The sequence below is a fragment of the Synchiropus splendidus genome, chromosome 5 (genome assembly GCF_027744825.2).
Source record: "Synchiropus splendidus isolate RoL2022-P1 chromosome 5, RoL_Sspl_1.0, whole genome shotgun sequence".
NCBI lineage: Eukaryota > Metazoa > Chordata > Actinopteri > Syngnathiformes > Callionymidae > Synchiropus > Synchiropus splendidus.
The window spans coordinates 27,874,703-27,900,310 of NC_071338.1; the positions used below are offsets into that span (position 1 = coordinate 27,874,703).

General features: G+C 39.4%; 1 protein-coding gene across 3 annotated transcripts in view; it reads left to right on the top strand.

The window, feature by feature from the left end:
• The first annotated feature begins 575 nt into the window (after window positions 1–575).
• Window positions 576–25,608, top strand: part of furina (furin (paired basic amino acid cleaving enzyme) a) — a 68,505-nt gene continuing 43,472 nt past the window's right edge. The window contains exons 1-3 of one of the 3 annotated variants that reach the window (XM_053864339.1): window positions 576–651; window positions 730–813; window positions 10,905–11,209. In XM_053864339.1, coding sequence (XP_053720314.1) covers window positions 11,000–11,209 — 210 coding nt within the window. In that variant the 5' untranslated portion in view covers window positions 576–651; window positions 730–813; window positions 10,905–10,999. The other 2 variants (XM_053864338.1, XM_053864336.1) reach the window with 2 other exon arrangements.

Sequence of the window (25,608 nt, forward strand, 5' to 3'; positions counted from 1 at the left end):
GTCTCACCACCCCAAGACCTGTTCGGCAGACTTTGTCCTCTTTTATTTATAGGCAACATCCTGCGTCTCCTCCCACGGTGCTGTTAGCTTGGACACCTTTACTGCTGCATGACCTGTAGTCTTAAATTGGTAGTGGAATTATTTGTATATTAAGGGTGGCATAAGTTTTTTTTTTAAGAAAAAAAATATCTATAAGTGCTACTTTCTACAGTACAACGTTGACAGTTGTTTTGGTCATTTTTTTGTAATATAATTCCCTCACAACAATCTAATATATTACTGTAAAATTAGATTTGAATTTTAGAATAGTAAAGTTAGTCGACAGCTGGTCACTGCCTCCATGAGTTGAAGATATTTTCTATATTCCAATGCTAACAAAAGGTCCGTCTGTAGTGGCGACAACGTTTGATTTCTACCAGAAAACACAAATCCATATATAATCACTCTTTGATGCACCATTTATGGAATAAAGTAACACTCATTCGCTTTGAAATGGCTCATATCTAATCTATTAAAGCGAGAAAAGCGCCAGAGTTGAAGCCTAGTACCAAAAAAGACCTGCAGATGGCGCTGTCACCGCGCCGCTCCACCAGGAGTAGGTGTTGCTGTGTCGTCGCTCCGTCCACAACTGTGACGTATTTCCTGGAGCTCGTACGGACCACTCAGCGGCACGCCAGAGGGATATCATGACTATTTATAACCAGCAATTCTTTCTTATCAATTTTTCAGTCGCCTCGTCGTGTCGTCGTCGGTTGTAACGCCGCGGTGCCAGACAACAACAAGCCGGGTCGAGCAGCATGTAAACGGAAGCTGGTAAGTTGAGCTGTGGGATAAGTTTCCCGTTGGATCTCTACTTGTTATGGACGGTAGCTGCTGAGTCGGTCGTGTCTTGCGGGGTTTCGGTACCAGTGGTGCCCTGGTACGGAGCTTTTGTGAAGGATAGGGGCTCGTTGTTGACCCTGGTGGGATTCGTATGGAACCCTTCGCACTCACATGCCCGAGCTGACGTCGTCTACACGGCGTCCGGTGTGTCTCACCCTGTGTGTGTGGTAGCTGCCCCCGATAGCCTCAAATCCTTCCTCCCAGTGCTAGAATGTGGGTACAATCCACGCATTATCGGTTCGAGGAGTCACATGGGAATGTGACAGTTTCCCTCGCTGGTGTCGTTTGCTCCGACTTCACCTCTGTGATGAGGCAAAACGCATATTTACTCACCACAGTTTACTCCAACTTAAGCGTGTAAACATGCTGCTCAAGTCATTTTTGTGACCCCAAAATGTTAAGTTAAATAAGCACTCAATTGTATTTCACCTAAGAAATTCTGAAGTTGTTGATTTACCTGTGTATTGCTCTAACGATGACTAAAGCATCCAGTCCTGGAAGTCGTGTCATTTTTGCTTCCTTGATTCAGTACAAGTTAAGGAGTAGAAATAACCACGGTTTGTGCGTTCCGTGTCTGCTACTGAGGGGACGAAGGAAACGCATTAGACTCGTTTATATGCTGTTTTCGGTGACTCGTACATGTTTTGTCGATGAGAACACATATTTACAGCTGCTTGGTGGGAAAACGTACCAATTACAGCCTGATGTTTTTCCCTGCGAAGCAATAATCTGCCTCACTTGGTAAGGAAAAGTATAAATGTTTAAAAAATGATGGGTAGATTATGCTCATGTGAAGTTTCACACCCCCAGTTAACCTGTCTCTAAGGTTGTTGTCAGATGTTTTGTAGCACTCAGAAGGTGAAAACAATTTACATGCTGGAGGATGGTGTGCATACTGATATAGATGTTTTATTTTAGCACTGAATTACATTACGAGTGAATTTTGCTTCAAGGTGTCAGGGCTCTTTTATCCACTGAGTAGTTTTCAATCCTCTGTTCTCTGCGGATAATATTCATAGTGTCTCCTCCTAAGTTCAAAATTACACACGCTGAGTTGAACAGAATGAGACTTTGTGCCGTGTGTCTATGAGTATATAATCCCCGGATATATCATGATTGTTTTTTGTAACATCTGGCAAGCCCCGGGGGTAGCAGTAAACAGCACTGTGATAGTAGCTTAAGTTTGGAGCTTTAGGCTCTGAAACTCGTGTTTGCATGAATATTTAGAATGTTCCTGAATATAGGCTCTCATCATTCCATTATCTAATCATGGTTACCACCCATATGTTGTGCCAAAAATAATATCTGTATGTATATTTTTTCCGTAGCATTTTTTGAGTCTGTTTTCCTTTATGTTTTTCAGTTCCCCCCCAAAATGCCAATGCGGGCTTGATTTGTTGTCAAACTCTTGTCTTGTATTATAGGATTAGAGCATGTAATTATGACATAATTACCAGGTGCAAAACGCACCAGTTGTCCACTGCTCTTTTCTGCTGAGCGTGTGAGAATGATCCAGTACTGTTGACTGTTTCAGGATAGTTTCTGCATTTAGTTAGCTTTAAGTTATGGCCCCCAGCTGCCTGTATGAAATTTATTATCATTGTTCTATTCTTTTTCTTTTCTTTAAATGGGGTGCAATATTGTCAACTGTATTTATCACATCCACCAAATTTTATATAAAGGAACTGAAATATAGGCACACAAAATATGGATTGTTATTGGATTTATTATGATCTGTGTTTGTTGTGTTAGCGGGGAAGCGCTACTTGGTGGCTTATTCCGTCAAGTGCAGATTGGATTTACATTTTTTACAGCCAGTTCTTGTCACAATTGTTTTTCTTCACCTGAATTGCAAGCAAATTGTTTTTTTCCCATATATGTGGGTATCACTGGCTTCAGTCATGGAAGTTTTGTGTCATTTTTGGGAACTGATGGGCTTCTGTTTGCAGTAAACCTAAATGTGTCATGTTTACTTTCTAGCATGTCAACATCTATCTGGAACTGTTACTGCCGCTAACATTTTTTAGGTGGTTAGTCAAGCAAATACCTGCTGAGTACATAAGAGAAATTATCAAAGTGATTTAAAATAAGCTAGCCAGCGGTCTGTGCAAAGGCTTGTTTTTACATTAACGCTAAAGAACAATCTATTTTAACTTCCTCAGTGTTGAATCGAATGGCTTCCTTGTTGTATTTGTTGGTCGATGTAACCAAGTACGATCATTATTGAATGACCTCAGAGGAAAAGAGAAAAACATTTTAAGTCTCTCATGCTTAAGGACCAAGAAAAGCAGTGTCTCACATGACTGCTTTTGTTAAAGCCCTTGGCTGATTTAATCCAACAGCAAGTCGATGGCCAGTCACATATTTTCAATGGTTTCACTATTGTTTGGCTAATTTTACTTATGATAAAGTTCAATGCTTGAATTGAAGTGCTCAGGTTTATTCCTCTTCAGTTTTGAAACACATCTATGGGCGGGCAATCCATTTTCCCTGAAGAGTTTAGGATTCTCTTTGGTGCAATGCTCAAAAATGTATTTGTAATTGAAATTCTGTGAGCAATTTTATCGACGAGTGTTAACTTTACAAAGCACAAAAGGCAATTAAATGACAAACGGTGGAAAAAAACATCACATCTTAATTCAGTGGATCATTAAACAGCCGCAAAATGTTAACAGTATTTCCAGTAGCTTTCCAGTAGCTTTTTTGTTCTTAAAACATTAGAAGGCAACATTCTTTACAGCCACGTCAAATCTAGGAGGAAATATTTTACGCTTAAAGTTGACCATTAAGGAGGACCAAGAAATTAAGCAGGTTTAGAAGGAGACTATTAAATTAAAATTGTCCTCTTTTATAATGACTTTTACTCTGTTGTATATAGATCTATCAATATTTCAAGTTGCTTTCTCAAAATTCCTGGTAAATATAATTCAAATGCAACACAAAGTTATGTTTAGAATCATCAACAAAATGAATCATGACAATTAATTAAAGAGTCATGTAGTGAGTAAAGACTTAGTGGTATAACTGTATAATTGAGCTCCACCTACATCAATTATTTAACATTCGAGCATGACAGTTATACATTTTGAAGATGATCGTAATTCAATTTATCTGTGTTATTTCTAACCTGCTTGTTAGTGGCTGACAAGGTGATGTGCAGCACTAACTTCCTAGTACTTGGGCTGTGATTTTGTTTGGAATATTGTAGAATTGCATAATCAAAGTAACTTCTCACCAACATGGATCGCATTACAGTCTACTTACTTTAAAACGTGTTATCTGACCTTAATTATTCATGTTTCTGAAATATTTATCAGTCTGTGATCAGTTTTTTTGTTCCTCTTGTTTTTCTCTGTTGTGTTAAGATAAAAATGCCCCAAAAGTGCATGTATAATTTATGCGTGTTTTTAAAGGAAAACAAGTTTTAATAAGGGAAGTACTCATGATGACGCGTGTTGCTGAGGCCGTCGTGGCGTCTTTTTCATGTTTTTACTTGATCTTTAGAATATTTATCCACTTCAGTCTTCATTAATTTGAATGCAGGTGGATCAGAAAGATTACAAGAAGGTGGACGGCTGGAGCCACCTGCAAGCTCAGGACGGGAAAGATCAGGGTGATCAGTGTGGCCAGATCAATGTCAGTGATCAATGCCACTGCTTGTAGTAGCAGCAGCTCTCTTTATTGTGCTTTCATGGCGCATGATCAATCCCCTATAATTCTGCGTCAGTCTTTGTGAGTTGTACACAAATGGAATCCAAATTCATCCGAGTCTCCCAACAAGTTTTGGACCTTAATGAAACTGCCGCTCTAGGTAATCCAGACCAATAGGTGTAATTCAAAAATACAGCGATGGTTGCAGACCATTTTTATGGACATGAATATGTGCATGGAACTGTTAACATGGTTGTTTACTCTTACTTGCTTGTTCATGCGTAAGTAACACATAAAAGTAGCAGGACTTTTGATATGGGTACGATACAGAATATTTCTTTGACAAATATAAGAATCATGGCTCCGGACATTAATTGTTTTTTATATATATATTTGTGTCTGGTTATCTCATGACAGAACAACAGCAGCTTAGCCGTACATTGCCGCACTACAACAATAGTGCCACATTCCGAGCGCACAGTAGGTTGCCGACGGTGAATAGTAATGTTATGTAATGATCCGTCCAGATTCATCACATGATTAGGCAGCATTGGCAGCATCCCTCCTATTTAGCAAGACATGTGGCTTATGTAATTTTTCACAGCTCGAGTCAAATGTGTTGGTCAACACCGGTTCGTCCTGTATTTGCATGGGTTCCATAGCAACGCTGAACATTTTGTCAACTCCCCTGTGGAGCAGCTTGTAGATCTGAAGACGAGAATGAACAGTTGCCTTGATATGAATGAGTTTTGTATTTTCTGCTCATGAAAAGAACTGAAGTGATTTGTTCCTGTGCTGTGCAATTTTTGAATAGCTGAAATATATTGGGTGTTGAGTGTCTGAAACAGTAATAGGGTATGAAAATGTTCCACATTTAAATATGAAAATGGTGCCTTTAATATTTGGTTCATTATCTGACAGATTTTCAAGCACAGTGTCTCTTTAAAGCGTTTTAATGCCAGCGAGCTGGATTTGTATATGCTAATCACATTTAAATCGATGTATGCCAGAACTATTGTGGCAATTTTGTTGAAAAAAAGAGTCCCTTGTGTAGGTTTTTTTTCCTCATTTAGGTTTGACAGCCCAACACAATTAGCACCTTTCTTATGCCTTGCCATCCCTTTTGTGTCTGAATGTCTGCTGTTAAAAGCACATTTAAACCATAAAAAAAGATGTGCCACAGAATAGAGTGGGTGGTTTAGGATTTTCCCTGTGGATTAGAAACATTTTGCTCACATCCAGCATTCCACGCAGAGAGACTGCTGCTCTGCTGAGCTGAAATGGGTTTCCTCTAACCCAGGGGTGCCCAAAAGGTAGATGGAGACACAAACCTCAATAAAAGACCTTTATCGCTCAGAAGCTTGGTTCTTTCTACATGGGATCACATCAATCCTCCTTAGGCTTGCCTCGAAGCAAGAATGACTGCTGATCAAAAAAGTATTTTTGGAGACTATTTAAAAAAATATGCCTCGATCATTATTGTTTTAAAAGTTGCTTTTCAGTCCTCCAAGTTTGCTCTCTGGCTCCAACTGCTGCCGTTGTGTTTATTTACAAATCTGTTCTCCTGTAAGGGCAGTCCAGCTGCAGTGTAATCCTAGTCTATTTTTACAATGCTGAGAGGTTTTACACGACAACATTTATCATCGGCCTCCACTGAGCGTTTTTTTTTTTTTAAAGAAGGCATCTCGAAAATGAATATTCATGAGTTAACCAGCTGTAGACAACAATGCTTATTGTTCACTGGAGATGGCTGATTACCAAAAGGGTACGTGTATTTTATGCCGGGTCACACTGAATAAAACAATTAATGTGGGCTTGTACAGAAACAGAAACGCTTGTGAGACCTGAGAGATTTTTTTTTTTCATTCCCGTCTTCATATCTGCTTATATAAACTACACCTACAGGTAGCCGATGACAGATAACCTACACGTGAACATTAGTGACTTAGTGGTGTGGTGAGTGTGTTGATACTGGATAGTTCAAGTCCCACTCTGACCACTTTAATTTAGCTTTACTACTATTATTTAATTGCTTATACGCTTAAAAATAATATAAAATAAGTAAGATGTAAAATCATTCAATAATATTTATGATTAGTTTTGTAATGAATTGTTGCAATTAATCATGTTGTGACCATTTGACGTGTCACATATTTGGCATTTTTTCTATCATTGAAGTGTTTAATTCTGAAATTGAGTATAGTTCACCCTAATAGTTGTAATGGTTAACAATTTGCATTTTATTTCTAAGTAATGCTGCTATTTAATAATCTATGCTTATTTGTTATGTTTGTTGTGAAACATTTAAATAATAGACATTTTTGGGAAAAAACAAAGTAGACAGTGAGCGAGACATGATTCAGTTCATAATAACTGAAGTGTTAAAGGCATTTACTGGCAACAAATTAGGACAAATGATCTAGTTAAATAAAGCTATATGATGTTGTGACTGGATGTATTGGTAAAGCTATATTATGGTCATATGTTTATGTCTACAGTTTGCTTAAAGAACTTTCGGTTGGTGGTAATTTATCTAATTTCAACGAAGCAAGTCATTGCTGCTGTCTTGCCTCTGTGAGTAAACCTCCCTGTAAGCTTTGTCAAAACCTATAGAGACACTGTCTATAGCACTGTCTTAGTTGACTCTCCTTCTTTCAAAGTGCGCAACATATTTTTTGTTTTCCTGCAAATGTATAAATATCTCATGGTTTCCTGCTAGATTTTGAGTTTCAGATTCCTAGAACGCTCTAGGTGTTCCTGAGCGACATCTGTCAGCACCTAGGACGCAGCTCTCAACTCTTCAAATTTGGGGATTAGAACAAATTGTATTTTCTCGTACTTGTAGTTGATACGAGCTGGGGACCTGTTTGTTATTCTGCAATGCTTTTGGTCCATTTGATTTTAAGTAATGCAGTATAGTTTGGATTTCTGATCACTGCTTCTCATTAGAATGTAAATAATAAACCGATGAGGTGTAAACGGTTTGCTTTTGAAAACATGCTGATGGCTTTGATAATGAGGCGCGTATGATCTCGATGTTAAATGACTCTTGGCTAATTATCATTTTCTGTGTATTCGCCATTATGAACTCATGGTTGGACACATAGGATCGTTTAGTGAGCTGCCAGTGAGGACCCCACACGGGGTGGCGTTGAACTTGGTCCTCAGCTGCAGCACAGATGGGCAGGTCCTATTCAGCAGCTTCACGCCGTGTGCTTTTCACACTGTTGCTGAGTGGCTGAGCCGAAAGATGAGGTCACAGAATTCTCCTCTTAAAAGTCGGTGTTTGCTCTGAAGTCCAACACTTCTCTGGACCTGCTGTTTGTTTACTTGTGACATCGAAAAATATCAAGTGAGTTATTCTACTGTTTTGTTCTGTTTAGGTTCTGTTAGACTGTGTTGGCTCCATTTCTTTATGTAAAGCATAAATTCTGGCTGATAATAAAGTTAATGTTTGGCGCAAGTCTTCCATAATGCTTCGGTGGCATTTTCCATCTTTTAATGCAATTATAATTCATTGCGGACCTAATCAATTATCATTTGCGATAATGGAAGAATCAGATGAACTGCCTTGGGGGGCATCTTTAAGTGGTCTCTCCACATTGTTTCATGAAGCTCCAGGCTTGTGTCCTCCCGCTGCAGATACCTGTTCTTGCACGAATGCCAAATCTGTCTTAAGCTTCCAGAAATGTTGCTCAACTCCACTGTGAAAAAAACTGTCAGGTTAGCGTCACAATACTTCTTTGAAGTCTTTTCAACACGTTCCAATTCTGGTTCTCATCCCTGGATCCTGCCTGAAACTGCTTTTCAGTCTGTCAAGCCACTCAACAAGTCTTCTCTTATCATAGGGTGATGTCTAGATCAAGACAACATGTTGTGTGCTGTGACAGGGCAAATAAACCTCAAAGAAGAAAAGAGCAGGAATTGTGTTTATGTCTCAACTCAATTTCCCATTTCTCAAAATTGAATTACAAACATTGTATAAAGATTGTCTTGCAGGCTTATTTTGATATTAAATCATTATTCTAATGTTTAAAGGCACACTCCAATGTAGTTTTGAAAATGTAGCCAGATAAACTGGTCGACACACAAGGATTTTCAAAATCTTTATGGATTATATATATTTAACTCCTTGTCAGATCACTTCTTGATTGTCTTAATTCTGGTCCACGTCACAATTCAAGGTGGGAGTGATGGATTTTTGGATTTATAGATTTCACTTTCAACCTCCCCTAGACGTAAGACTTGTAAGAGCTAAGACAATCTGGTTCTGAGATTGTCATCCTTGGTTGAGACAGAGGAACATATGGACAAAAACAGCCAGATTGTTATGTGTGTGGCCCCCTTCAAAGATCTGATGCACACCGATATGATTTGCCGAAACAATTAAAATTCATAAATTTGGTGAAGCACCCAGTGCTCAGTGAGTTCCTTACAGAAGGTTTAGTTTCTAAAGGAAAACAATTTGAAATTGCGAAACTTGGAAAAACCCACAACTTGGTAATAGGTAGAGTCAATGTTTGCTCCTGGAATCAATACTTTAGACTTCTGCGAAATTTCCGTGGTTGCCTGTTATCTTTTGGCTTACTGGTGAAATCATTGGGAAAGGTGCTGGTGACTCAATGCTTGACTTGAAATGCTATCTGTGGTGAATGGCGTTATTGTTTGTGTCACTGTACGTGACCCTGTCTGGTTTAGAAATGTGCATTGGTGGAGCTTTAAAGCTTATTGATGGTGATGTTAACACCTCTGCAGAGAGGAAAGGGACGTGTGTGAACAATAATAGGCCGTGTGATTCTGGAAAACAAGATGTATTGCTCTTGGAACCCCGTATCACAACCTCCATAATTCAAGTTTAGCTCCTTCACTCCGCTTCCATTCTCACTTCATTTCTTCTCTCATGGTTTATATTCTCGCTAACAATAATCAAATGCACTTGGCTGATCCTGTAGCCGCTCAGTTTACTGCATCATACTATCTAGGGCTGTGTTTTGGCAGGTGCCTTGCAATACAACACGTATCCCGATACAGGAGTGAATAGATAATGCAGTACAATATGATGTGCATGTAAACGATTTTATTGTTATGACGTTGGTCCAGTTAGCCTTTGAGTTAAATATCACACTCCCACAGAGGAAAGAATCACTCACAAATTCAGTAGTGTACCTATATATTGATATGGCCGACTTAATCTAGACAGTGTCACACAATCAGGTATTGCGTTATTTCTAAAAAAAAATATCGATATCAAGTATCACGATATTTGAGCATAACGATTTTTACACCCCTAGTTTTAACTATTGCAAACTTATTATAGTTAAATTCATTTTGGATGTCTATGAAGCAATTATTATTTAGTATCAATTAAATTCGATTTCAATTTAATTTGTTGTAGTAAATTCGTAACAATATTATGTGTTAAACACAATTAACTGGATTCCCTAATTTTTCTTATTGACTGATGGACAATGCCAGCATAAAATGCGGCCCCACTGGAATACTTTACCAATACACTTGTCTGACAAGGCAATTGTCATTGTGAAACAACATACTTCTACCTAGGTTATCTAAAAGGTATAGGTGGTTACTGGCAGGAGAATTTACATTCAGTGGTGCATCGCTTTGACACTTATTCTCAGGCATGTTCACAAAAACTCCCAAATGTGTGATGCCTCAGTACCCAGGGCGTAGTCAACATTTCCAACCACACTTCAAAACTCCCATCTGACCAGCACACCTAAGCATTTATTTTCTGAAAGCGTCATCAGCAAGGTCCACCCATGGGAGTGTCAAAAACCAAATTTGCTGCTGTGTGCTTGACCACAACACCACTTTGCCCTTGACTTTGTTTCCTGTGGGATTATCGAAGGCCTGGACTTTGCTGGCCGCAGTACACGTACTCACAGCTCTTGATGTTGTATTCCCTCTTTCTCATAACTGTTTGTGCTAATATCTGTTTGTTTATTGATGCTTTTTTTTTTATTAGAGCTCCAGAGAGCTGCGACAGGACGTGTAATATTAAAGTTTTTATTGCCTGCAACAGGCTTTATTGTGTACAGTCATGAATATGGAGCCACTGCAGTATGAAAATGTAGTGAACTGCTGTTACAAATACATACAGGCTCTATATTTTAGTCCCAAATTCAGTCACATTTTTTACCCATGAGAAGTAAAATTAATTAATCATTGTTTTTTTCCCCCTGTCAACGTTCATATTTGCCTTCATCTTTTAGATTTAACAGCAACGTTAAAAGCGAAAATGGTCAAGCAGGTTCTAAAACTATCTGCTAATTTAATTCACCAGGCTCACCGACTTCGGTGATTTTGACTTCATGACACCTAAATTGTCTTCTTTTCTGATTCCTTGTCAGGTAATCTGTGATCGGTCCCATCCGTCTCTCTGCACCTTCATGTTCCGTGGGCAGGCCCGGCCCAATAGAGAGACTTTGCTGCACTAGGAGGACTAATGGCTTCTGGTCCTCCATCTCCCCTCAAGGCCCGTAAGCTCAGGCTGCTAGAGTTGCTTCTGGGGTCTCTTCTCGTCGTGCTGGTTCCTGGACTGAGCCCGACATTGGCTCAGAAGGTTTACACCAACACGTGGGCAGTTCACATTCCCGGTGGTCCTGAGCATGCAGCGCAGATAGCGAGCAAACATGGCTTCATAAACCACGGACATGTAAGTAAATCTTTTCTACATTGGTGTTCTTTTCCTTCACTGTTTTGCATGAAGAATATACCAGTCAATAATGAGGAAGTAAAACAAGAACAGCAAACATGTTCATCCTCACCCTGTTTTTATGGACCAATAAATGGATTTTGATTTAGTTTCTATATCAAGAAAGGTGACAAGGGTGCACATTAAGAAACCATTGCGACTTTAAAACATTGGGAACAGTGATGTAAATTGGGGTCTTTTGTTGACTTTGATCCCAATAGTAGATATTCTGTGGCGCCTACACTTGTAGTTTGTGACCATTATACACCCGTTTGCAGCACAGGGAAGTGATGACACAGCTACGTTGCCGCTTGGGCCGTCTTGTCACATGTAAAGCTTCTTTGAACTTATACGCAGTGAGTTGTGGAGGAGCCTCCACCGACACACTCCTCTGCCGTTTTCTGTCACAATAGCTTCTTAAGCTTTTTTTCTTGCGGTGCTCGTCTTCAATGCATTGACACCCAAGACATCTGACATCACTCTTTTTCTTCCTTACCGCACAAGTGTGTCTCCACATAACAGTATACGTGACGGATCCTGATATATGCCAGAGATTTTCACTCCTGTGTGACTCGTTGGCAGGTGCCGTCAATCAAATGTGGAGCTCTCCTGAGAGACGGAGCAGTCATTTTGTCTTGTTTATCGCTTGACCCGCTTGTGCGTCAATTCTGCTTGATCTTATTAAATCCATCTACGTGCTGAAAGCCACACCAACAATTTGTCTTCTGCATTTCTGCAAGTAGGGAATTTACTCAGTTTCCAGAGTGCACTAGGTGTGGTGACAAACATTTCCTGTGCACTTCTCTTCCTGTTTGCAACAGAGGGTATTTAATTACCCGGGCAGTGTAATCTCCAAAATTATAGCCCCCTGTGAGTGTGGGTCAATTTAAAACTTTTATTTCAGAAATCTATTATCTTTACCCTTTGCACTATTGCAGAAAAAGCAAGTTTTGGGTGATAGAAGAGAAGATGGCGTTGTCTGATGAGGTGCAGGATGTGTTCTTCTCTGCTGTAGGAAACCACTGACAAGTCTTCTGTCTGTTCATAAAGCTCATGATTTGTAATTAGATCACACTTAAGTGATACGAATACTCTGAGGTGGTTCAAGAAAATCTTCCCTTTGGTTTGAAATAAAGGATATCTAATCTCATCTAAATGTTTAAAAGAAGAATGAATGAATGTAAGGGATTTTTCGACACTCACTTTCCTAATTCAGGAAGCTTTTAAATCTGAAGCTAGTGTCCAGACAGAAAAGAGAAGAGCCACTGCTTCCCATGCTCGCTACTCTATGTGATGAAGATAAAGTTTGAACATTGCCTGTTTCTGTTTGCATTGCATTGATTGCTTGCGGCGCCGTATTTTGTATTTTTGTGAGCGACTGAACAGCTGTGTTTGCATGGGACTAAATTGCATTTGCTCAAGATGCATCACTCTTAAGATGAATTCTAGAAGTTCCTGTTTTCAATCTGCAGCCTCTTTGATGCTCAGAAACATTCTCTGTCAGGAACATTACCTCTACCAGGTGCATTTGTTTTTTTGGATTGTTTAAAATATGTAAAATTTTGATGTCATTAGCGCCCCCCTGAGGTAGTGATGCTGATGTTAAGGAAACGTCAGCGCTCCGTCTCACGCGTTCTTAACACCCTGTAAGGAGAAAATGGGTTCGAGCTGCCTGACTTAATCCTTTTGTTGAGCTGACAATGTTCCCCTGCCATGCTGGCCTTCGTAAAATGTTTTTATTTGTCAACCAAAATCAGAATCTGGAAAATGGTGGTTTGAAAATCCCCTCATAAAACCAATAACCCCATTCTTTTTTTTTTACATTAATGAATGTGTGAAGTACTGATTTGACACTAAAAATGGAATGGCGTTTCAAACACACCTTTTTCTTGTGTTGATGCTGAATCCATCTGGTGTAGAGTCAGTTCTGCATCACACCATGTGATTGTCAAACCCAGGAAGGCAATTTACAATCTGAATCACTGCCTGGAGACGACTGAGTAATCGTACACACTTAAATCCTTTAACTATAGGTTGCATGTGAACACCCAGGAATTCAGACAGTAATTACCCTAGAAGTACTCGCTAAGCCACATGTTTGAGATAACTTGAGTAGTTCGACCTGTCTGGGCACGTTGACTGTTGATTTTTAAACAGTAATGACTATTTTAAGGGATGGTTATCTGCGTAACGTAAAGCGCAACAAAATGAAGCTGCTCCTTCACTGAAATGGTTGTTCTTTTTAACCTTGCCTTTTCAGATTGCATCTAATCTCACATATCACCGACTCAACATTGTTTTAAAACTAAAACATTCTCAATAACTGTAGCAACGGCTCCGATTATTTACTTCATCGTTTAGTCAACTAGTTGGCAAATGACTATGTGATTTTAGTGTCGTAAATAGTTCATAAATAAAAACGCATGTAAATTGTAAACAGTTTATATATTGTTGAATATTTCTCAAAACTTTATTGGAATTTCAATTGCTCAAAATGTGGTGTGGAGCGTATGCGTCTTCAGTGCAATGGTTCAAACCTTTTGACCGTTTCGTCACAATACTCCCGTATTCTCCGCCTTTTCTCCAATTATTGCTGCTTGTACTAAGACAACAGTGACGTCACAACTATCTTATTTAATCAGCGATCAAAGCAGATTATGTCGACTTGTCATTGTCTCCCTAACTGTGAACCCCTTCAAGTTATTATATTTATGACCTGTTAAAATTTCCCTTGAGTGTGTTGCAGTTGAAACCTAAATCTCATTTGTGTGAATTAAATTACATTAAATAATTAAGGGCAGTAAAGTTAAATAAACAAGTCTTTCAGTCGTTTTTCAGACTTCTTCCTTGCTAGTGTTTTTTTTATGTTGGTCTCTTTTGCACAGCAAATGGTTCCATTGTTTTTCAGAACTTGAAGCGCAAACTTTATTATGCAACTGCACTGCGTTTATAAGATGCAATGTGAGCTATTCACTGAGCCCTCAGTTGCATGTTGTAGGATTATAAAAATATACTGGGTAGGCAGATCAATGGTGTCAGATACTCATCAAAGTGATGTTCCTGCTGTCATCCTGTCAAGAAGTGTCCTGTGTTAATAGCTCCAAAGCCTGTGCTGAGTGAACTCTAACATGACGCTGTCATGATTGCAATTCAAGGAAATGACATGGAAGACTCACATCTGTTTAGCCTGTGGCGTGGTATTGATGTGTGTTCACGGCTCAGTCATGCAGAAAGGTAAGCTGCCCCCTCGCCACCAAGATTACACTTTCATGTTCTCTACCTACCTGGTTGTGGCCCGACGCTGCTCATCGATTAAAATGAGGCCGTTACTTTGCTGGTTGACTCAAACAAATCTCTAATGCGTTTCTGCCTTCGGCTGATGGCAAGTGTTTCTATGCGGTGCATGTGTGGTCGAACATATACGCCGTGAGGTATGTTTACCTATGTGCGTGAGAGAGTGTTGAAATGACTGAGGGGGTATTTGCAGCCAGCCAACTCTTATAGCCCACATGCTCGTTTTTATATAAAGTCCTATTTTTTGTGATTTAGCATGCAATTGAAAAGATATTCATCTTGGGTAGGGTTGTTTCTGCGTTATTCACTAAACACAAGCAATACATCATTCGATGGTATGACCAACAACATTCCACATAAACACTTCTTCCCTATAAGCCAGGCCTACATATTAAGAAATGATGAATACATGATATAATGGTATATTTTGCTTGGATAAGAACCAACAAATGAGCAAATCAAACTGCACAGCAAACCTGAATGAAAAGGTTGCAGGTACCTCGGTGCACTTTTCTGTCTTGTAATGCCACACTGGTAAGTTAAAATTACTACACAAAATCACTTTTCTTTTAATATAGTGACAGCCCTAATATTTACTTTATAATTTACTTGGGTATAGTATATAATTTACTTTGAATAGCTGTTCAGTGTATTTTAATAAGTGACCGAACTGATTGTTAATGGAAGTGTTCCACCAGTGTGGTCATTTCTAGGATAGTTCTTCTTATCAGACTGTGGTTAATAATCGTAATAGCGAGATGTGTGCTCCTCAGTGGCTAAGGTTGTTGCTTCAGGAGTGAATGATGAAGAAGCATGTTTTCACTGGTGAGGGGGGGTCAGGCGGTTTCATGGTGTCACTAGGATTTGAAACAGGGATTCACTAACAAACGACCCTCAATTGCTTTTGAAGTGTATCCATGTGCAGACGAGAAACCTTGTGAGTCTATTACTAATTAGTTCCTCTGTCTGCTGCATCTTCAGGGCCAGAAGTTGATCCTAATCGATCAAAAATCCAGTCAATGAAACAATGAGGTGTTTGTTTCTCTTCCCATCCGACGAGGAAATTGGGGCTGTCAATGTTTAATAGTGTAATGTCTCTCTGCTTGGCTTGCTAGTATTTTACATTCTGTCAGATGACCTCATGGTGATGCTTTGAAGTATCTTTGCTGTCACTTGATGTGACAGTAGGAAAGGAAACATCTCTTGCCTCTTTCAAAACCCTCTCAAAAGGTCTCATGTGCAGAGCAAATTGATTATACATATCAATTTAAGTCCAGCAGGAGATTATGGGTCCATTTTGGAACAAGGGGAATAATTAAAAGTAAGTTTAAGCAATGAAATTAAGAAAAGCGCTGACTCACACTGTGGTAAGTGGGTATTAACTGCCAGCTTGCACGTCTGTGTGGTTATTTTACATTTTAAAGGCTATTCTTGCCCACGTCTTCAGTCTTGCTCTGCTCTCTGGCAAAGTAAATTACGTTTATCTTCCATTGAGTCTTCTGTTCGCCGCAAGATAATGCATTAATAAACGAATTAAAGATGAGCTAAGATATAAAACACACTGTCGGTGTGGGTTGTTTATGCTGACAATAGGGAGATTATGACACACTTGATTAATCATTCATTTTCTATTGGTTTACTGTTCCCACGCTGAGAGGATCATCTCACTCAAGGAATTCTCCGTTTTCTGTCTCGACTCCCAAAAGAAGGGATTTAGCAGCAGGGTTTATACGGTAGAAGTAGTCAGAGCTTCCGCAGCCGACACCTGTTTGAGCTCTATGTTCACAAGACGGGTCTAAGCAAAAACCGACTGCACTCTTACACAATACATCTTTGAGATTTTTTTTGCTGTTTAATACTGGCTTCCACTCTGTGAGGTAGTTGTCTTTTGGTGTTTTGTTCAAGCAGAAGAATTGGGCCATAAAAGGAGGAGGGTCCTTTTTGGCTAAATATCACTTCTAAATTGTATTCATGTTTCTGTCAGGACAGACTAAAGTAGCTGGTAAACTACATGAATGTAGCCAGAGCATGTTCATCTGAAGTCCTCTGGCCTGTATATAGATGGACTTTTGAGGAAATTCATTGTGGTTTCCCCTTTGCGTTGACGTCCACAACTTGTCATGTTTCCGTTCTGAGTAAAAGTTACTCATCTGTTAATTCTTCTTGATAATGGGTTCATGCAATATTTCTCAGAACTCCTGACTCAATGTGAAACAGTCTGACCTTTCTCCTGCCTCTCCGCTTTATTAAAAAAAAAAATCTAAAAGGAGCTTGAATTGCTTTTGTGTCTCAAACTGAATTGCCTAGATGCCAGGTCTGCCATCATCTCTGCATATTACAGAGGATTGTGTCCAGCAGACTGTGTCGTACTGTGTTCTGTGATATGATCTGACGTTCAATCTGATATCTGCTGATTTCACTCCCATTCACCAAAATTACTTTGACCCCTTTCATGCTACACATGAATATTCTATTCAAGTCAAGATTAGAGGAGCACGAGATATTATCTAAAATGCCACTGATCTTCATGAAATGACTCTCAGCTCTCAGTACCTTATGCTTCCCTCTCACTAGGTCCAATTTTCACATCATGGATTCATTAGTGGTATATTAAAGTATCATCTTTGGAACATTTTCCTTCTGAAGACTTTGTAGTAGCCTGTTATATGTTACCAAAAATGAAAATCATACAAAAAGCTAGTGAAAAAAAGACAAGCCTTCAATGATTGTTCCTTTACTATGTTTGCATTTAAAGGCTTACCTGCCATAATAGAAGAGAAATCATCAGAGCACATGCTACTGTGGACAATTAACCTTCGTTGTAACTGTCCTGCAATTTCACGAGAGCTGTCAGACTGTTGATGACCATGCCGTGTTTTAACACCGCTCTTGGTCGTGATGTGTTCGTATAGATAGTCCAGCTAAAAATAGTGGATAGAAGTCAACCAAAGAAGAAATATAGGGTTACATTCACACCCATATACATATGAATTCTACACAGTTTAATAGCCTTTATAAAGATCTCTAATGAGATCACTAAAAATAGTGACATCTACTCAGTACCAAAAAATATGATCCATGCTGACATTTACTTTGAAATACACAAACATGTATCTTACCTTTTTGATTTAGATTTTTTTCTCTGCTCCCTCTGTAAAAATACATCTGTTCCTTCAACCTTCTCTGCCACCCTGAAACACCATTATCTTTAATCTGACTGTTTCACACATGAAAGGTCCATTTCACTTGAATTTTACATATTTTAGTTTTTCCTGCTGTGTGTGTGCTCTCTAGCTTAAAGCTGTGAAACCTTACTTTTTTGTTTCACTGGTGAAATTGCTTTATAGTAACACAGATTGCCTCATCATTAGCCTTTTTATTTTAATGAGGTTTTGTTTTTTGATGTCACCCACTGAATTTTTTTAAGCTGCTGCACTGAATTATGTGAACTATAAAGCTTTCCTCAAGAGGCTCTGTGTTTAAGTGTTGAAACAGGCTCCACATTTATTTGTGACACGCTCTTCTATGGTTCAATGTTTGAGCGAAGTCTTGTTCTGCAGTTAAAAAAGTGAGAACGTACAATTGGAACCATGCATTGCTGAATCTGTGTTTGATGATGATGACAAATTTCTTTTTCTGTGTTTGGTATGTTCACTGAAAAAGTAAAATCCATTGAATCGTATCGCAATAATTTGACATTGAACATCAACATCTTGTGCATGAGACTCTTGTATTGAATAGCAGAAGTTTGTTTTTGAGATGACAACTTTAAGATGTGTTTAGTCTTGCGACAGAAATCTTATACAGGATATTAAAACAATGTGAACACGCGCAACATTGATATCCTGGTGTAATCACGGTTCCTTTCTCAGAAAGACTGTTGTGTAATTGAGTTAAAAAGTTCTTCCTAATTCCCCCTCTGTCAAAGCTATTGAGCTAATCTGTTTTATTCTTGTCTAAGGTTCAATGTACACTATTAACACTATTTATTTAAGTGCTAGCCCTGAGAGTGCAGTTTGCTTTTCAGAGGTCAATGACATTTGTTTACTAGCTTTTTTTCCAGGTTAACGGTGGAAGTTCACAGTACAATTCAGACTCTATATTTTGATAACATAGTGGCGTTTTTAAAAGTCTGTGTCAGATGGTCAGGTTAAAGCGCTACATCATTAAGCAGCAGAGCAGCTAAGCAGAGTGTGATATAAAATTCACTGTAAGTTTTATATGGAACTTTTTCTACACTTCAGAGGCTGCACAATTGCAATTTAAAAGTTGGAGAGAATGGTTAAGTAACACCTTCTAATTAATTCATTGGACGACATGGCAATCATGGTTTTCAAAAAGTACAGATGTTTGCTGGACACAGTCTAAAAGCTGAAGAAATCTGTGGATCAGTCAAATCTTATGGGGGCAAATCGAAATGAATATACAGTGGTTTGTCTTTATTTCTGCAGAGTGTTGAAGGACTGCTTCTGCACTTTCTGGCAGCAGATGTATACTTACTGGCTGAGAATCTGTATCTTCAGGCATGTTTCTTGCATTAGGTTCCTTGTTTTAGCCATGCTTTTCTCTGCAGAACTTTCAAACGTGCTGGCTATATATAGACATGAGGCACAGCAACCAAAATTTGTTATTTGATCGCTGTCACCAAAATGAAACGGTACTCATAATTTCTTTAGTATTTTATGGAAGCCATCAGTTTCATCAGTTTGTATTGGCCTTTTTATGATATTTTTTGGTTAGTATTTGGGCTTTGGATATACTAAAAGGAGACCTAAGTGTGATTCTTAATGCAATACTTCACAAATGCATGAGTTGCCCAAACGCTTTTACCACTACTATGTCCCATGTGGCATTTTTATGAATATTTGCTCCATGATATGATCTTTGATTCATTTACAGGCTATTTCATACACTCATCTTTTAAAAACATAACCGAGTCAAATGCATAGCAAAAAAAAGTATAGAAACCATTGACAGAACCCTCAGAAATGTAAATCGAACGTCAGAATGTGGAGGAAATGCGATCGGATTTAATGGTGGTTAGGGCTTTCATAATGGTTCTCTTAACATAAAATGCTTCCACAGTCACCAAATTTCGCTCATATGAATGTGATGCCAATAAATCTGCAGCATCTTAGTGAAGTTATCATGTTATTATGAAGATAGGTCAGAGGGATATTTTCCAGCACGGAGACAGTCGAACTCATTACGAGCATGGTGCACTGGTAACTGGCATGCCAAAACGATACATATTCAGGGTTGTTCCCCTGGGCTTTTTCCCAGCATAGGGGAGAGATGGGCCTTCTCATTTGGTCAACAATGGTGGCAACTGGATAGATTCAAATGTGACCAGTTAGTGAAATATTTATCCACGTTTGCACCAACAAGTATAAAACAGACTTGCATTGGCAGAACAGTTAATCTATTTTTAAAAGATGAACTTTCCTGATATCTTTCTATAGTGAAGGGTCCTCTTGGGCCCGTGAGTCAATCATGTGGCTTAAATGTATGAGTGATGACTTTCCACTGGTAAATATTTCACTGTACTTGAAGCATGTTTTGAACGAATGTTTACTGAGGCAATATCTTCATCAATCTTTAATGGTCTCTTCTGGACTTGGTTGGTCTGGCCTACTTTGTTGAATGGGAGCTGATGGTTCTAATGGTGTCTGTGCAGCGCCATACAGTCACTATAGCGTGCCCCCTGAGAGATGACAATGCTTTGAAGTCCAGTAATGATAAAACTGTGAACATGGCTCATAGTCAGAGACTGTTTAGTTCAGGCTTTTGTTCGGTGGCCCCCATTAAGAGGCAGGAGTTTTGGTCCATAGAGGAATGTATCGCTGCACATCTTTGGATAGTTAATCAGCATCGGAGCTGTATTCTTGCAGTGGCTTTGACAGAAACATGAAGAGCAAAATCTGCGAGACCGAAGAGCCAGCCACCCTTTATTCTTCTCTCTGGCCCCTCTGTCACTAAGCAAACCCAGATCTTGCTTCATCTCTGTGCAGCTGCTCTTCATTGAAAGTTAATGAACTGCAGAGATTGACTGATCCTGTTTGCTCTGCTGGAGACTACTCCGTCGAAAGGGAAAAGTTGGAGCTAATGTAGCAAAACTTCTTTGCCAAAACCATTACAGGGACAAAACATTTGATCGAGTAAAACAAATGATGGCGCTTTAGCACGGACGCCGGAGGCGTATTACAATGGAAACCATTTCACTGGTCGTTAAAATTATTACTTTAAGCCTATTAATGGATACCTAAATTACATTTAGTGCAAGGCAACTGATGTTAAGTATTTTATTGCATGAGATTCCTTATTGTTCAATCTCATATTTTTCACGAGTTCCTCTGTATGGTGAGAAAAAGGCTCAACTCACCATGCCACATAGTCATTGGTTACAAGATACGTGTCCAGATACTGGGATATCACAATTTATTGCAGTATTTTGTGTATGGTGATAGTAATGCTAACAATAATAATAAGAGTCATTGTTGTGGTTGTTGTTAAAAAGATCCATGCAAACACTTAAATTCATATATGCATACACATACATTTTCAGTGAACCAGTGCTTAGTCCTGTTCAGGCTTGCGGGTAGTGCTGGAACCTGTCCCTGTGGTCATTGGGGCGAGATGCAGGAATACACTCTCAGGTCACCAGTCAGCCGCAGGGCACACACACCATTCACACACACTTCAGGGCAATTTTAGAGTGTCCAATTAACCTACCTCCTCCCAGAAAGGTCCAGAACTGGATTCGAACCCTGAATCTGAGGCAGCAGTGCTAACCATTGCTGTTTTATTTTTATGAACTCAATCCAGTCCAGGCCTTCAATTACATTTCACACTTTGCAAAAAGCAATGTCTCATTATCATCACATTAAGTTCAGGTTAAGTGGCTTAACTACTGTCTTTGTTTTCCATTTTGCTTGTTACTAATTTCCACAAATGCCAGGTATCAGGATCTAAAAAGAGCTGCCTTTATAGCCCAGACTCACCACCTCCTGAGTAGATGAAGTCGTTCGATTCTGGCCTAACATCGAAGATGACATACATGTCTGCGCTCTAACTCCGATGGCTCCTCGAACAGCGACCTTAAGATGAAGTGTTAAATAAAAACAACAAACTGGTCAGCAGGAGGTCATCTCCTGCCTGGAGCAAACGAGTGAACACCCATATTGCTTTGGGTCCTGGGAAATTCTGCCACCGAGGCACAGCAGCCCTTGGTCATTATTCTGCTCTCCCACAGTGAAGTAATGGGGGCTGGGATGGAGCAGAACCCCACAGGTCGCCAGGGCTGTAACAAAAGCCAGATGTGCTGACATAAAAATGCATCAACAGGACCTCACCGGCTGTAACTTGTACATACATGAGAACGCAAAGCTTTTGGTATTCAAAGAATTCTTCTTGGAAGTGTTTTACAAGCCAACCTTTCTTGTTATATCTCCTACTCAACTCATTACTCAAATGATCAATCCTCACGATCTGATTTTCCATCCAAAGACAATGATTTGAATTTGAAACACGCACATCGCTTGTGCTCTCCTTTGAACTGGTCTTTTTGCATTCAACCCAAGTACAGTGTTTATTGCTGTTCAGAACTTTGTATAAGTGCCAACATTCAGCGGCAGTAGTGTGCACACTTTGTAGTGCCTGTCTCTTTACGCCTTCAGTTCAATCGAAAGCCTCCTGCGTGGGTGGTCATTAGCCTTTTCAATTAGTCCATCGACTCATTCTGTTCTACAGAGATCCTTTATGCTAAATAACTGGGGTAACTGATGTTCATATCAGATGCTTAGAAAAAATGCTATTAGTAGGTTTCATTAGTTTATGGCACTTTTATATTAAGTCTGCTCTCTATTTATAAGAGATAATTGAGGACCTCAGACTGTGGTTGCAGTCTGTCCCAACCACCTTTACTTGTGGTTCAGGTTACCACAAGTACAAAGTAAGTAACTTCAGGTATAGTTTTCTAATTCAACTACGTTTCATATACTTCTAATTCTGCGAGCAGTGTTTTCAACAGCAGACAGGTGAAATGCCCACCACATGTGTAGTAACTAAGGTCTTGATTTGTGGTATAATACATACAGGAAGATGTGTGATTGGGTTCCTGTAGGGCTTATTCCATGCTGTGTGTGGAAATGTTACCAAATAACAAGTGAAATTTTGAGTCTTTCTGAAGATGATGATTTCCATTTTGAAGAGCTCCTGGTGCAGAGCCTGGCGAAGAGTGCCCGAAAACATCATTGACAGAAAATGAATACATTCCCAAGATGTCTTCTTCCTTGTGTGTTGTGTGTTTTAGTGCTGGTAGGTATTGATAATGATGAATGGGGAGTAGAAGGCTTTTGGGAGAGAAAACAAAACTATAAAACCATTAGCTGGCCTCTTTGATGATCTTGCATTCCAACATCAGAGAACGCACATTTTTACCGAGCTAGGATAAATGAAGTTTGTTTTGAATGTGCATTTTCTTGAGCCCTTTGGTAAACTGTTCCTAATCAGCCGCACAGTGCTTGATTAAACTCTACACAGTGCTTTGATAGCAGCACAATTTAGTACACTCCAGGCTCTGAACTGATTGTGTTAATGGACTTGTGGAGGGGGGTTTGCTACAAGAGCCGCCATCCCCGTCAGTGTTCACCACATATCTACATGCCCCCTCTGCCTGAGGAGGCGGAGTAGTCATTTTGAAGAGGGCGAAGGCTCCGATCTGATAAGCCCCCGACAATAAAAACAACAAGGTGACTGTTTAAAAGCCTGTATGGGGTCAGCAGTTTGGGAGGAATGCAGAGTTAGGGTGGAGCGTGCGCGCACATCTGCAAGCATCTCACGTTCTGATTTTTGCACGAGTGCTGCTTTATAACTTATCAGCGCTTTTGAATGTTCTGGTTACGCTGTAGCAGAGGGGCTGGATTCAGATTCCTTTGAGGTGTTGCTTTCTAGTGCCTGTGTTGTGTCTGAAAGCGGTAAATTAGCTGGGTTTCTGCCAGTTTTTTTAAACCATGATGTTAACCCTCCGCCCCTGTTAACTTCTAGAAACTGGCATGTGAAACAGCCAAGCGATCTGATAAAGAAACAAGGAAGCACAAGAGGGACATTTGTTGAATTGGTGAAAATAAAAATGATAGTTTTTAATCATGAGTAGTAAATAAATTTGCAGCTGTCCTTACCGTGTCTGTCTCTTTCAAATGTCCAGCCGGATGCGTGACTTGAGTTCCTCGAGCAATGGACCAACTCCTGTCATTTAGTTATGTTTCCTTCAGGATTTTTCCGTTAAAAATGCTGAAAACCACCATAATCATGTCCACTTCTGTGATGCGTTTTGTGTTTTGCAATTGCTTTGATGTTTTCACTCAGTTTTAATATATGTGATCATGTGAGATTTTGTTTATGAAAAATTGATTTTTCATAGATTTTCTGGTTGAGTGGCGGCTCTCATTGAAGCACCATGCCAGTTTATCTGTAGCAGAAACCCCGATAAGGAATTCCTAACCTTTTGTACGACATGTGGAATCAGTGTGAATTATCTTCTGGTCCACCTGAAAACTCTATCGATGGAATGTTACTTGTCGAGATGCGCACTTTTAGTTGCTATTGCTGGAATGGTTATGTAAATGCACCCAGTGGGAATGGGTTGCAGGAGGCTGTTGTGTGTACCCCACACCTTTAGCCATGTTTGCCATAGTAGTGATAGTAGTAATGCAGGTGAGTATGTAGTTTTGGGATTTGTTGGATTTTGATGTGACATTTTCTTTTAATCATATTTTTTTTTAATTTCCTGTACTCTGTCAACTGTCCCTGATTTCTAATACACAGAAAAATATATTTGTTTAAACAAGTCCCTTTGTTGAATTTGATGAGACCTTGGAAATGATCAAAATCTGTTTTTCAGTGAAATGCCTGTTGAATATACTTTTCTCCTGAAGTGATATATTTCACTGAGAGGCCATTTTATAACTCCATGGTGCATTTCCTCTTTTAAATCCAACCAAACTGGCGGATAAAAGGATTTTTGTTTCTTTTGTAACTCGCAGCAATTTCTTTGCAGTGTGTCCTCCAGCCCTCTGTTTCTCTTCTCTTCATACACCGGTTCTCTCACCGAGAATTTTCGTTCAAATGCTGTTGCTGCAAAAGTAAAGGTGAAGAAAAACTTTCCCGATCAGTCCTTTCTGCACCATCTGTGGTTTTTAGGGAGCCTTTCATCGCTTTCACGGCATTCACCGATGACATTGCACCACAAGTGGCTGCTTAGGCGTTGTTTCTTTATAAAGTCCTCTAGAACTAAGCATTTGACACTGCCAGAATGTTGCATCATCGGTTTTATTTATGGCAAGTTTTTCACTCGCTGGGAAGTTTGCTGGTTTGAGTGACACAGTCATTAAACACTGGATCTATTTCGAGGTTATGTTTTTCATGGAGCCCGTGAAGTGGAATTTATCATGTCTCTGTACGCTCGCAATGGTTGCTGTGTATTTGAGTGTTCATGAATATTTTACGCTGATGTAAGCTATGCATCAACGCATCGCCACTCCTGACTCCACACCTCATCAGATGGTTTTGAGATTGAATCCCTGGATGTTGTAGCTCATCTCCCTTATTGTGTGATAGTTGTATGATTTCGCTGATAGAAGCTCTTCTTGAAGAGTCATATGTCCTTCGGATGTATTTTGTGTAGCCATCCTGCGTAAGCATCTTAGGCCTTCATTTGGATGTTTTACAGGTACTGAAGAGATAAAAATGACCTTATCGTGACCAAAATGCAAACATCATGATCAATGATCATCATCATTTTTTTTTCCAGCATCATTCCACATCTATTAAAAAGTAACTAAAAAGTACAGCAATGTTGTCAAATAATAAAAGCAAATCTAATAGTAATTTGTCATGTCATCATAATGTCATGAGGACTATAACCACTGATTATCAAAAGTGCATTCCTGTTTTTGGTACTGGAACAGTCATAAGTTAGGGAAATTGTAGTTCACTTGGTGTGGCGTGGTGCATGAGACTAATATTAGATATGATTAAAATGGGTTATAAAAAGTTTAAATTCTTCA